This window comes from Cydia amplana, chromosome 25, assembly GCF_948474715.1.
Source record: "Cydia amplana chromosome 25, ilCydAmpl1.1, whole genome shotgun sequence".
NCBI classification, from domain to species: domain Eukaryota; kingdom Metazoa; phylum Arthropoda; class Insecta; order Lepidoptera; family Tortricidae; genus Cydia; species Cydia amplana.
Window position 1 is genome coordinate 1,864,125 of NC_086093.1, and position 14,827 is coordinate 1,878,951.

The 14,827-nt window shown below is 39.9% G+C and overlaps 2 protein-coding genes across 2 annotated transcripts; one reads left to right on the forward strand and one right to left on the reverse strand.

Annotated features, from left to right (window-relative positions):
• Nucleotides 1–3,063: 3,063 nt before the first annotated feature.
• LOC134659542 (cardioactive peptide) lies at nucleotides 3,064–6,687 on the forward strand. The gene is made up of 4 exons (XM_063515208.1): nucleotides 3,064–3,151; nucleotides 3,469–3,550; nucleotides 4,584–4,651; nucleotides 6,508–6,687. Exons 1-4 carry the CDS (start codon nucleotides 3,083–3,085, stop codon nucleotides 6,655–6,657), a joined length of 369 nt encoding a protein of 122 aa, XP_063371278.1. The 5' UTR covers nucleotides 3,064–3,082; the 3' UTR covers nucleotides 6,658–6,687.
• Nucleotides 6,688–10,040: 3,353 nt separating this feature from the next.
• Nucleotides 10,041–12,497, reverse strand: LOC134659544 (uncharacterized). The gene is made up of 3 exons (XM_063515210.1): nucleotides 12,458–12,497; nucleotides 11,187–11,317; nucleotides 10,041–10,232 (listed from the first exon to the last, which is right to left on the reverse strand). The coding sequence occupies exons 1-3, from the start codon at nucleotides 12,495–12,497 to the stop codon at nucleotides 10,068–10,070; spliced, it is 336 nt and encodes a 111-aa protein (XP_063371280.1). The 3' UTR covers nucleotides 10,041–10,067.
• Between the last annotated feature and the right edge of the window lie 2,330 nt (nucleotides 12,498–14,827).

Below are 14,827 nucleotides of genomic sequence, written 5' to 3' on the forward strand. Positions count from 1 at the left end.
AATAAATCAATAAACAAGAATTGCTCGTTTAAAGGTATTAGATAGATTAGATTAGCAAAATCGACTAAAGAAACTGATTTGACTAGTAGTCAAATACCCTTACTACACAGCCTTCTGGGCACACTACCGAGCGACTACGACTTAGGCCAAATGTTTTATTTATAAGTTTTTAATTTAAGTGTTATTATATTTTACAAAAATATTTATAATTCAGTCAACATTTTACTTTTAAGTAGCAATTGTCTGGCGTAGTGGGTAGTGACTGCCTGTGAAGCCGATGTTTCTGGATTCGAATTCCGGTAAGGTCATTTATTTGACTGATCGCTTACGCTCCGTAGCGATCGAAACGCAACTGTCACTGCCGCTTAACAACTAATCCCAAGAATTGGCGAAGGCACTAGGTTTTATGGAAGCGACTGCGACCTTCCTACCCAGAGGGTAAACTAATAGGCCTTATTGATGGGATTAGTCCGGTTTCCTCACGATGTTTTCCTCCACCGAAAAGCGACTGGTAAATATCAAATGATATTTCGTACATAAGTTCCGAATAACTCATTGGTACGAGCCAGGGTTTGACCCCCAACCTCCGGATTGCAAGTCGCACGCTCTTACCGCTACGCTACCAGCGCTTGGCCTTTAAGGTCCACTTGCACCATTCACTAACCCGGGGTTAACCGGTAAACCTAGAGTTATGGTTACCAGTACAATTTGACACTGGGTTAACGGTTTAACCGGTTAACTCCGGGTTAGTGGAATGGTCCAAGTGGCGCTAAGTATTTATACAGGGTGCAATCTTTTACGTGATACAAAATTAGTGTTTCATATACTTCTTCCCACAACTAAGAGGTCTTACAAAAGTCTGGATTGCTAAGTTGCAAGATATCCTCTTTTTTTTCCATATGAATGGTCATCCTACTTCTTTACAAATGAACAAAAAGTTTAGTATCAGTTTTACAGTAAATACTCTAGAGTGATAGGTACCATAATAATTTTAAACAAGTAATTTCGACAACTGTCGACGTGACATGACTTGCCAAAATAATCATCTAACTCAAAAAAATTACCAAGTTTTAAAAATGTCTCCTCCCTATTCTTTTACGCATATTGAGCGTTCGGATATGGTGTCGTTTTATTTTACGACCCATAGTAGGGTGCAAACTCAGATATTGTTCCATGAAAAATATCCGGAACTTCCAATCCCGACACGTCGTCTTATAAACAGTACTGTACATAATTTAAGGACTTATGGCCAGTTTACGGTCCCAGAACAGGTAGAGGACAACGAGCACTGTACGCGGAACCGTTCCGTACTCGAGTACTGGAGTACTTTCACCGCCACCCACAAGCCAGCACAAGGCAAGCCGCGGCTCGATTTGGAACATCCCATTTTTTTATGTGGAAACTGTTGAATGCCCAAGGGAAACATCCCTTCCACTTTCAGCGTGTACAGGATATTGTTCTCGCGGATTACGGCAAAAGGACACAGTTTTGACAATGGCTACTAGGTCACTTACATCTCAACATCTTGTGGTCAGATGAAGCGACCTTTACAAGAATATGATTGTTCAACGTCCACAATGAACACTGGTGGAGTGATGTAAACCCACATGTCACACGCAGAGATGCATTCCAAACTCGCTTTTCGCTTAATGTGTGGGCAGGCATTCTAAATAACTGCGTAATAGGGCCGCATTTTATTGAAGGTACACTAAATGGGCCTAAATACGAGGATCTGCTAAGAAACGTTTTACCAAGATTATTGATGGGAGTTCCTGATGAAAATCTAGAGAACTTACACTTTCAGCAAGACGGAGCTCCTGCACACTTTTCACTACGGGTTCGAAACTACTTAAATCAGGAGTTCCCCGATCGATGGATTGGACGCAATGGCCCCATCGCTTGGCCACCTCGTAGCCCTGATCTCACCCCACTAGACTTCTTTTTATGGGGTGAGATTAAAAGGCAAGTTTACGAGCGAGAATCGCATACTGTCGCAGAGCTTCGCCAAAAAATTATACAGGCGTTTGATGTTGTGAGAGCCAAGGAGTATGTACTTCGCAAACTTAGAGACAATTTAAGACGACGTGCGGAGTTATGCCAGCAGGAAGGTGGTGGACATTTTGAACAGTTATTAAAATACGTTTGAAGTAAACTAGTTTTCATTTTGTAAATAAATGTTGTCTACTTACTTCGTTTATTATTAACAGTCTTTATGTAGAAGTACAATCACCACACGGTAATGTAGATCCACTCGCAAATGTTGATAACTTGGCCGTGTAATGCAATCAGGCATTATCGGTAACGTTTGTGTGTAATCGAGAACGACCGATGGTCCCATGATGTGAAATTTTGACGCTGAAAAACTGATTTACGTAAAAAAATGTCTTTCTCTACGTGAATCCATTTAGGTGACAGATTTGTTTGTTAAACGCTAGATGTCGCTGTCCCCAGTGGAAACTGGGTAACGCTAGTCCCTCCAAGATTTCTTAAGAGAAAATTATTCAAATTGATAAGGCTTTCTTCGAATCGGTAATTAGGTACGGAACTTATCAATCATCAATAACAGTGATAAGATAATTGATAAAACTCGTGAAGTGTCATTGTCATAGAATGTAGGGTGTCCATACTTTGAGTTTGTGATTAAATTATTTGTTAGAAAAATATGAAGTTTTAAATAAGACTAATTTAAACAATTGAATAAATGCATTATATTCTCCAGCATGAGCGGAACTAGATACACTATTTTTGTATCACGTAAAAGATTGCACCCTGTATACTAAAGCTTTCTTCACTTTTCTGAAAGGTTATCCCAGCACCTCCACCACTTTTGTTGCACAAATGGTGGAGCTGCTGGGATATTTTTTATTTAGTTTATTAGGGTTCCATACCAAAGGGTAAAAACTTACTATTACTAAGACTCCGCTGTCCGTCTGTCCATCTGTCCGTCCGTCTATCTGTCAACAGGCTGTATCTCATGAACCGTGATAGCTAGGCAGTTGAAATTTTCACAGATGTATTTCTGTTGCCGTATCTGTTGAGTAATAAAATTCATTGAATTCCACAGATAATCACAGAATTCGCCATGGCTCGCCCTTCGCTGCTCCTGCCTGTGCTCGCACTGCTGCTCATCGACGCCTGCTATTCCGCCAGCGTAAGTTTTTTTATACCACGTCGGTGGCAAACAAGCATACGGCCCAGAAATCCACTCAGCGTTGAAAGCATACACACCTAAATCTTCCTCAAGAATCACTCTATTGATAGATGAAAGCCACATGAAAATCCGTTCAGTAGTTTTTGATTTTATTGCGAACATACAACCACACAAACAGATAGACGCGCCGGGGACTTTGTTTTATAAATAAGGTGTATTGATGACATAGTATTAAATACTATATTAAATTTTAATATGGCAGTGTCTCACGGAAGTTTTACTACAATTTTTTTTATATAAATTTCCTACGATTGCAGATTCCCCGGGGCTTCGACCCTCGGCTGTCTGAGGAGGTGGTGATGGCGCCAAGGAAGAGGCCGTTCTGCAACGCGTTCACTGGTAAGACCCTGGCCTGGAAGGACCCTGTAGACAGTCAAAAAGTAGACGAAAACACCTCGCGTGATTTGTGCACAACCGCCTTGTGCTTAGGGTTGCAAATAGAAAAAAAAACCTGGCACCATGGTTTTTTTTTCTAAATTAGGTTTTTTTTTCAGATGAAGAAAAATATGCCTCAATAATGGTTTTTCGTGATTTATTTATATAAGTAACTTAAAACTAAGTACATTAAAGTATGTCAGTACAGTATCCGGAATCCCTGAATTCCCCGAAGCGGCGACGAGAGGCGTTGGTGTTGCCAACAGTAAATTGCGATAACTACCACTACAGATTTCATTTATGTTGTTATTAATCAAAGTTGTTAAATTAAATTAGTTTAATGGTTAACATAAAGTCTAAAACAAGTAAAACAATCGTATAAAAGTATTAACTGCCTTGCAAATTTTGAGTTTTCATACTTTTGAAAAAAACGTTCTCCAGAAAAAAAAAACGGTTTTTTTTTCATGTTTTTTTTTTCAAGTCAGAAAAAAAACCGTTTTTTTACAACCCTACTTGTGCTTATGAAACACTGGCATATTGTAGCCTAAATACATCAATAAACTATGCACCTACTTCTGTACTGCCCTCTACACTACTCTTACAGTTCAATTCAGCTCCTGTCCTGCCCAAAATCACATACGGTGTCGGGCTATAGACCTAAGGAGGCTGTGCATAAAATCTGAGAGCCAATGAAGCGCGCCATGCTCTGCATCAAGCTTCAAGATCGAATGAGGAATGTTGAGATCCGAAGCACCAAGCCACAAGATTCACACACACACACCACACACACGTCATTGCCAAGCTAAATTCCTGGCTCTTTGGGTGGACAACAATCTCATCGTTGCGAGTCACGTTCTGGATGAGATTAGCTCAGGACCGGGATAAGTGGCGTACTCGAAGACTGGCCACTGGCCTATGCTCAGCAGTGGGCGATAAAAGATTAATTTACTTAATTGAGAAAACAAATTAAAACTATTTTGTTTCGTTTTGTTTTCAGGGTGCGGTCGCAAGAGGTCCCAAGGCTCCCCCGGCATGCCCGTTCAAGAACTGATGAGACAACGACAGGTAGGCTATCCTGCTTTTTTATAGGAGACAAACGAGCGGACGAAGCGCCTGATGGTAAGCAAGTAACGTCACCCATGGACACCTGTAATAGCAGAGGTGCTAGCTAAGTTCTTGATGTTTGTATGGAACAGAGGAAGGATGTGGAGCAGATAAAGATGTGTTCCGCCGAGTTTGTTGCCAGTCCCATATTGGGATATCCTCCTCCAATTGTGGGGGGATTTAAATTTTAAATCTTCTCTAGGCCTCTGCCTAGAGAAGATTTAAAATTTAAATTTAAAGCTACACCGGCTCCAACCCTACACCTCTGTGTAGGGTTGGAGCCGGTGTAGCTTTATTTGACGTTCATAAGCGCATTGTAATAACTTGAATAAACTATCTTTTATCTATCTTCACAAAATGATGTTCATCATATTGCTACATAGAAAGTATATCATGATGAAGTGGTTGTACCACAGAATAACTAATAGTACTACCGTACAGAAAATTCACTCCTTCACAAAAGTCAGGTTTAGGTATAAAATTACACCTATATCGCCGCCTGCAAGCAAAATTGAAACTTATAACCGCGCACGAACCGTGAATCTCCTTTGTGCGCCGCAGTTTTATGACCGAGCTGTGAGTGTCGGCACGGGGTTATCACTTGACAAGTTTTTATACCTATACCCACTGATTTATTGTTTTTAAGATAAATATGTAGGAATTACAAACGTTGATTACGTAAACATACATTTTTTATCCGAAGATAGCATGTCTGATTCTCGCGGAAGTAAGTTTCGAAGCCATTGTGTATTTTCAATTTTGCGCGAGCGCCATGTGACACGACTATCGTGCGCGCCGAGCGGCAGCCCACTACCATACGCCTGTACGATGGGCGCGCCGGCCAAATGTACCTAAACTGCGGAGTGACACCCCCCTGGTTGTACTTACAATAAAAATGTTTGAAAAACTAGTACCGCCTCTTTCTTACAGCCACCACACACTAGCGTATCACCGACGCTCAAAATATGCTAGTGTGGGGTGGACCTTAAAAGTCGATTAATAATTGCTTTGCTACTCGAACCACGAAGACGAATTAATAGACTTGCTCATTAGTGCCCCATCACACGACCGCTTTTTCAACGCGCGTTAAAAAAGCGCTTGAATGTCTGCACGCTAAATTCAATTTAATGACCAAGGCTTAAAGTCGAAAATCCAACACCGCTTCGTAAAAAGCGCCAACGCCATCGTGTGAATAAATACACATGTATCCATTTGTGTCATTCAAACGCTTTTTAACGCGCGTTGGTAAAGCGCTCGTGCGAATGAGGCCTTACAAAACTTTCTACTTTAGCTGTCAAAATTAACATGTATCAAAGCGCCATCTGTTTTCTTGTAGGTTAAATCTTACTTTACTTCCCAAGTATTTAATTCCTGAGGGAACACAGTGAGCTGTGGCGTGTGATTAACTAGATGTCGCTATAGACAACTATAGATAGCTGCCCAACGCCTCATCGTTGTTGTAGATAATGTAGATGGCGCTGTTTATACGTGCTACCCTCACTCACGTATTTGGTTTCATAAACCCACACTCGAATTTTAATACCATTAATTATGTAGCAGTCACATAAACTACTTACTATTAAATACTGTCAAATACCTTATTTTATACATGATCTAGCGACCCGCCCCGGCTTCGCACGGGTTAACAAATTATACATAAACCTTCCTCTTGAATCACTCTATCTATTAAAAAAACCTAATTTTAAAGATCTTTAAGCATACATAGGGACATACAGCGGGAAGCGACTTAGTTTTATACTTATAGTAGTGATACTTACTTTACTCTTTGATGTAGTGATTCGTTTTTTTTTTTTCAGTTTGTCGACGATGAAGCCCTCCCGATACTGGAAACCGAGAACGGGATTGACGACCTGTCCCGCCAGATTGTGTCTGAGGCCAAACTCTGGGAGGCGATCCAAGAGGCCAGCGCAGAAATAGCCAGAAGGAAACAGAAGGAGTTCCAGTAAAGAAGGAAAAATGAGGCGGTTACTGGTATTTTGTGGATTTAGGGGAACTTTGCGCAAATTTATGTAAATTATTATAAAAATTGAATTCGATGCTTTATATTGTGTTTTTGGGTTTGAATGATTAATTTTAGGCATTGAACTATTAATACTTACGTATAGAACCAACCGGCCTAGCCAAGGTGACAATCGCTATCGCTTCGACAACGAAACGCTTTGTGTCTCTTTATCACTCTTCCATATTAGTGCGACAGTGACAGTTGCGTTTCGATCGCTACGCAGCGTAAGCGATTGGCATCTTGGCTACGCGGCCAGCATTCTGAGTTGATGATGTTTGGCAACAAACCATAGAAGCGGAGCGTGAATTTCGCGACCTAAATGCGTAAGCGCCATGAATTTTTCGGCGCTTACGACGTTTTAGTCGCGTGGTACATTGTGATAGCGACAATTTAATTGTTTGGAATAGCATCTCTTTAGTAATAATAACTCAATCATTTTAGGTTGCATTTATAGCCCCCTCCACACTCGTGCGCGAATCGCGAGTATGGAGTCGATTTCGCATATCTGAGACCTTGACTCCACACTCGCGTTAGCGGCTTCGCGCCGCGATTAACGCACGAGTGTACAGGGGGCTTATAGAGTCCGTTGTAAACACTTCACACACCTTACTTAGTTCAGTCCTAACTATTAGTCCTAAATATTAATAAAGTTAGTTCCTAGTTACTGCAGCTGCATTCTGACTGCACTAAGAGAAACCTCACACTAGCGTCTCTCGAGCGTCGGCGTCTAGCCAACTCTGTGGCTGCGGCTCGACGCAACGTTGGTGCAACTGCGCAGCGACGCCATTTTCCATAGCGCTGACTAGACGCCAACGCTCAAAAGACGCTAGTGTGGGAACTCTCAAATTGAGTCTCTTTTTTTATATTTGACTATCGAATTCGACTCAAATAGTACTTGTTGGTCCTAACCCAGTCCGGTTAGGACTAAAAAATAGAATTATTTTTTGGGCATTGGACCAGCGTGGGGACTATATTCCATGAGAGGCCTGTGTCCAGCAGTGGGACATATATAGGCTGGATTATATAATATTATTTTTTAACTCCAGTAGCCGTCTTTTATACGCATGATATAATAATTAACGACTTGGCTGAATGGTTCAAGCAGTGCCGTAGCGTCTTGGCTAGATTTAAAACTATTTGCTATTTTGTTTATGGCAACATTGCTAGCGTTTTTTAAGAGAGATCACACACTCTCGAGCGTCGGCGTCTAGTGAACTCTATGGCTGCTACTCGACGCAACATTGGCGTCTGCGACGCTCAAAAAACGCTAGTGTGGGGGTCCCTCCAAAGATCTCAAAATAGAATAGGTCCTTTTTCTAAGCGTTACATTTTTTTATGTTGGTATTTTTAAGTAAGTTATAATGTATTAAATAAGGCCTAGGAGGTGACATGTTAATTAATTTATCTAAAAGAGTAAGTTTTTCTTCACTTGTAATTACACGGATATAATTATGTATTTGTAATTAAGTCATAAATATTCAGCCAGTAAAACTATAGCAACTTTTAACCTTTTAACCGCCAGCAATTTTTGATCGAGCGTGCTCGTGTCGCCACCGACAGTAATTGTACCATGCAGAGTAAGGTTGGCATAGTTACGGGAGTTATAAATGTGCTGTAAAAACCAAATCAGATCTTTGTCTTATTTATCAGACTGTGGCGAAATGAGCTGGATATGTAATGTCTTATATATCAGACCCTGGCGGTTAAAGGGTTAAAAAATAATTCATAATAAAATATATTTTTTGTGATATTTATTTTAAATAAACCGAGAGCTATATTTGTCCAAAATACCAGTCGTAAGTTAAGAAATATATTAATGTTTGAATTTATAATGAAGAAATAAAAGAATTCTTCTCGACGCAGACTTTTATTTATTTTAAATATTTTTTATTTATTTAGAAGCTGGTTGTAAAGTTATTAAATATATATAAAGACAGGAATATTATTAATTAAAACGGGATCGGGTAGAAATAAGCTTTAAAATTATCACCGCATGTACAATATAATCTTCGAAACGTCGGAGGTAGTTTTAAAGCTTATTTATACGCGATTATGTCCCTATTTAAATTCTATTTTTTTATTCGGTGGACTGAAATGATTTCATACTATGAAATGTCATTTTAATCTACCGAATAAAAAAATAGATTTTAGTTAATATGATAAATCGAAAAAGTTTTAGTTTCAGTATTATGGAATATGTTCATATTTTAAAATCAGAACATTTGTGTATGGCTAACAATGAAAAAATTCTGGTGCAAATTTTCTATTAGAAAGTTCCCATTTAGGTAGGATTATTAGCCAATGTTCTCAACTGTTGATTACGTCATCCTTTAGCGTCTTTTACAAATGTCATAGAAATCGAAACTAACTGTAAGTGTAAGGCCTGAGTGGACGCTCGAAGCGGAGCGTTCGGCGGGGCGTGCAGCGTGGCGTCGGGCTCACAAGTGATTTGAGCAGCGTGCACTAAGGCCGCTACTATACGTTTGCATTTGTTTAAGTGCACGCCGCACGCCCCGCCCCGCTGCACGCCCAACTTGAGCGTCCACTCAGGCCTTACACTAAGAAGGTTTGACAATAAACGTAGAAAAAAATACCGAGAACATTTCATGGGTACCTTGCAATTTTTGAAAATTCTCTTCGGCACATTGCTAGTTTCAGCGTGAAATTGTTTATATTTTTAAATCACATTTAACATTTGTGTATATGGCCAAAAATACAAAGGTTTTTATGTCCATCTATTCCAGCCGTAAATAGACATAAATACCATCAGTTTTATTTACGTCGATTTTAAATTTAAGTATTAGATAGTTAATTGAGCTTTAATTGTAGGTATGATAAAATACATTTTTTACAGAATATTAATATCTTAATATTTAGTAAAATTTCTGTCAAAAATTATAATTGAAATATTAACTAAGTATATACTTTTTTCAAGATAACCTAAAGCATACAAGATTTTAATTAAAAAGATGTCAAAATAAGATCTACAAAAAGTACCTTTTTGACAGAAACTTCATGTACCTATTATAAATTGACAGGGATCTTCCGCCGCCCAAAAATTTTTTGTAAAAAAATTTAAAAAACGAAATTATTAAAAAAAGTTCTTGCTTGCCTGAACAGATTTTGACCAAAATAGGCCAACAATATTAGAGGTATTAGAGGTAATATTATTTATTCACTTATTCAAAAAGTAAATATCTATTCGTTTGTAATATTTTTTATTTAATTTTATGAATTACGATCGTTTAACACCGCTAACAATTTAAGTTATCCAGTTGTGCTTTTTTGTGTTTTTTTACGACGAACTTAAATCATTTTTTGGGCAGCAGAGTATTGCAGCCTAATCAAAACAGCTTAAACCTCATACATTCTAGTATCAACCATATCTTCGAAGGGGTTAGGTTCAAAATCCTTGGACAGCTCTCCGAAGAAGTCGGGTAACGTTTCGACGGCTATGATAGGTAGTTTGGTCTTGTAGGGCGAGTCCATTTTCACCTCCATTCCGCTTGGGGTCCAGAACTGGAAACAAAGTATTTTTTACACACAGAAATAAAAGCCTATGTAGGTATACAATATATATGGGCAACTTTAATAACAAAACTTCCGTGAGACAAAAACATATTTAATATATTAAAAACGGGTCACTCACGTATTTTAAGTCGAAAAACGCTCGACATGTTTCGACTGTTTTGGGTACTACGTCGGTGGACAGTGTGGACGACCCATTAGCGAGTGACGTAGTGAATGTTGTGTGCAACCCATCGTTTGACAATAATGCCATAAATGAGGGTAGTTTCTCGCCCCCCCCTGCCGCCACCGGCGCCTGCGCCGAGTCATCGGGCGCGAAGAGCTGCGGCCCGCAGTCTGCGCCGGTCCGTCACCGTAAACGCAAGCTCCTGATGACACTTCTCGGTACGAAGTGAAACATGTCGAGCGTTTTTCGACTTAAAATACGTGAGTGACCCGTTTTTAATATATTTAATATCTGGGCAACACTGAAAATTCTGAGATAATTGAAGCAGCAAGTCCCAAAATGATTGATTCCGCTTACCTCTGCCTATCTGTCAACTTTGTGATAAGAAGGAACTGGCCGCGTAGACAACATGTCAATCGCTTACGCTCCGTAGCGATCGAAACGCAACTGTCACTGTCGCACTAATAAGAGTGATAGAGAGACACAACGCGTTTCGTTTTCAAAGCGATAGCGATTGTAACCTTGGCTAGGCCGGCTGGGTTGTAATCATTTCAGGGCCGTTAAACTATGCTGGGGCCTCTGGGCACATAAGAATTTGGGGCCCTTTTGGAAAGTAAAGGAAGCTTATTTTTAAACTTATTCTATTTTTTACTTCGATTTATTATGGGTAATCAAATATACTGTTACTTTCTGTCCTTGGGGGCCCCCTGAGGATGGGGGCCCCGTGTGCCCTTATAATAAAGACGGTACTGGTTCAACTGGTTGTAATTACTAATTACCTTGACATGTTCGGGTCCCCGTTTCTTCCTGAGATAATTGAAGCAGCATGCCCTAAAGTGTTTGGTACCGCACGCCTTCACGCATTCGTTGCCGCAAGAGTCGCACGAAAATGTACCCCATACCGTGCTTCCTGGAATAGTAATAGATATTGCACGAAATTCTGTGTAGAGGGCGCCACTTCCACAATCCGTCACAATCTAAGTGTAAGGTCTGAGTGGACGCTCGAAGCGGAGCGTTCGGCGGGGCGTGCAGCGTGGCGTCGGTCTCACAAGTGATTTGAGCAGCGTGCAGCGTGCACTAAGGCCGCTACTATACGCTTGCATTTGTTTAACATGCACGCCGCACGCCCCGCCCCGCTGCACGCCCAACTCGAGCGTCCACTCAGGCCTTACACTAAGGTCTACCGCAAACGAGAGAGTCGAAATATTTTTATCTAACCTAACTCTTGCATATTCGAGCGATAAAGAGGCAGAATTTCATATATATGTCATAAGAATCGAAACTAACTGTATGAAAGTTTGGCAATAAACGTGCGTAAAAGCATACGATTTAAAAACGCTAGTAGGCTACTTCTACTCTACAGCATGCTGTTTTTTGAGTCTAGGCAAGTCTAGGGTACCTGAGGAAGAGGTGGCCTCCTTTTTGTACCTCCTAGAGTCCGCGTGAGACCACGTGGCTAACAGAAAAATACCAAAACTTGAATGATCCATACTTCCATACTAATATTATAAACTAGCAACCCGCCCCGGCTTCGCACGGGTTAACAAATTATGCATAAACCTTCCTCATGAATCACTATTGATAGGTGAAAACCAAAAAAACCGCTTCAAAAAACCGCTTCAAAATCCTAGTTAGTTTAGCTAGTTTTAAAGATACATACATAGGGACAGACAGACAGCGGGAAGTGACTTTGTTTTATACTATGTAGTGATGCGAAAGCCCGGATTTAGAGACCCTAGGACCTTAACACGATGTCTTAATTGCAATTCTGTTGAGGACCTAAACTGAACTGCTAAGGGACGGAGTTATGCGACTTATGTAGCTCCGTCCTTTAGCAATTCAGTTTAGGTCCTAAACAATAAGACATCATGGTAAGGCCCCTGGGCCCCTAAGCACTTGGAATGGCACTTAAAATTTAGGGGGGCCCTTTCTTCCATCTCAAAACGATTGCTAGGTTGCCGAACCTTGGGACCTAGGCGGAAAACCGAAAATGTGACCCGAAAATATTTATAAATACCTATAAACAACTTGCATAGAATAATCCACTCACCGATAAGCATCAAAGACACTATAGCCGTTATTTTAAACATTTTACACTTCCAAGATGGCGTCCGAATTTCAAGATGGCGTCCGAAGCACAGCTGATCGACGAATGATGGCAGGATGTTTACTACCCCTTTTATATGGGGAAAGTTTTTGTTTGAGATGCGTAGGTTGACACAGTAATGGGATTTTGTGGTACTGATGCAAATAATATTTTTATTTGTTGGCATTTGACACTATTTGTGGATTACCTTCGAGTAGCAAAAAGTTATTGGCCGAGCGTTAGCGAAGGTCTCCGTTTCTGGGCAAAAGTGCTTTCGTATGTCCGGATGTTCTCATCCACAGGTCGCAATTCTCAACTGATACCTACTCGTAGAATTTACATTTATGTATCGAATGGTGTAGGGACTGTAGGGTGTAGGCAGTAATTTATTTTCTAATTACAAGATATTGTAATTCGAAAAAAGGGTGTTTAACTGATGAACAGAACGGCTACCCAAGTTTGACACTGACATACGCTAGCGTGTGCGTAACTTACTTTCTATGCATCTCGCTCGTACTCGCATATTAGTACGAGCAAGATGTATAGAAAGTAAGTTACGCAGACGTTATCGAATGTGTCAGTTTGACAATGCTTAGGCAGTCGTGGGTAGTCGTGGTAAGGCGAGTCACCCTACTTAATCAAAAACGTAATTTTTTTATGCACAGATTTTTTGATTGGATTTCGTTTTTATTTATTTGTTTTAAATTATGCTATGTCAATTTAAACGCATGTTATATTTAACCAAAAATATCTGGAAGACCGCTGCTCGCAAAACATATAGAAACTCAAAAATGCGCGTTTTCCCAGAGTTTTCGGGGATCTCGGAAACGGCTCTAACGATTTCGATGAAATTTGCTATATGGGGGTTTTGGGGGGCGAAAAATCGGTCTAGCTAGGTCTTATCTCTGGAAAAACGCGCATTTTTGAGTTTTCAAGAATTACTCGTTTAAAATAAGAGCGTTTTCCAAAAAAAAATACATTTCATTCATGTCTTCAAAATATTGACTTCTTGGGCTCATTTTACTCAGAAGCATTTGTACATTCACGCCTCATACATGAAAAAATGTGTCCCAAAATTTTGTATGAAAAAATATTTTTCCAGTGCGTCACGTTCATACAAATAAAAAAAAATCCATATAAAATGTGACGATCTGGAAAGGAAATCTTGGGACACATTTTTTCATGTAGTCGTATGAGGCGTGAATGTACAAATGATTCTGAGTAAAATGAGCCCAAGAAGTCAATATATTTTGTAGACATGAATGAAATGTACATTTTTTTGGAAAACGCTCATAAGATAAGAGACATGTCCCATCCACAACATCGCAAGGCCACCCTAATAACCTAAGACTATCAATAAATTATAATGTTTTAAAACTTATCCTATAAAAATTTAAATTCAATTTACAAACGCGTGTTCCGAGTTCTTAACGTTAGTCTATTTATGGAGAAAAGCACAGTTTATGATAGTCTATAAGGTATCTTCTTCTTCCTCGCGTTGTCCCGGCATTTTGCCACGGCTCATGGGAGCCTGGGGTCCGCTTGGCAACTAATCCCAGTAATTGGCGTGGGCACTAGTTTTTACAAAAGCGACTGCCATCTGACCTTCCAACCCAGAGGGTAAACTAGGCCCGTATTGGGATTAATCCGGTTTCCTCACGATGTTTTCCTTCACCGAAAAGCGACTGGTAAATATCAAATGATATATCGTACATAAGTTCCGAAAAACTAATTGGTACGAGCCGGGGTTCGAACCCGCGACCTCCGGATTGCAAGTCGCACGCTCTTACCGCTAGGCCACCAGCGCCAGTCTATAAGGTATATGTAAGGTAAACGTACTAGTGCTCGACATACTAATGCCCAATAGATGACACCCTGCTGTCACCTCTATTGACAATTACTTAAGTTCCAAGATGACATGTATTGGGACCGCGTCGAGCACCGGTACGTTTACCTTAATACGGGCCTTGTTGCCTAAATTAAATTTTTAAATAAATAAATAAATTATATTGTGACTGGAACTGAAAAATTATATAGTCTGACAAGAAATTGTAGAAAATAAATGAGGGCGCCACTTGCTGACGTAACTGTCACATTTTTGACGTAAATTGCTTAAACAAGGCAACAATTTGTTTTTTTTAAATACCCATAGCAAATTATTATTATTTTTAAGCAAAAACTATGCTCACACGAGGCTCACACACTTCACAGTCATTTTACAATTTACAGTTGAATTCTTTAAACAGTGCATTTTAAATGCCATTTTGTCTACCCATAATACTTTACCATTGAAAGCACTTTTGTACTTGACAGTGCTGTAATATGACACTGAGA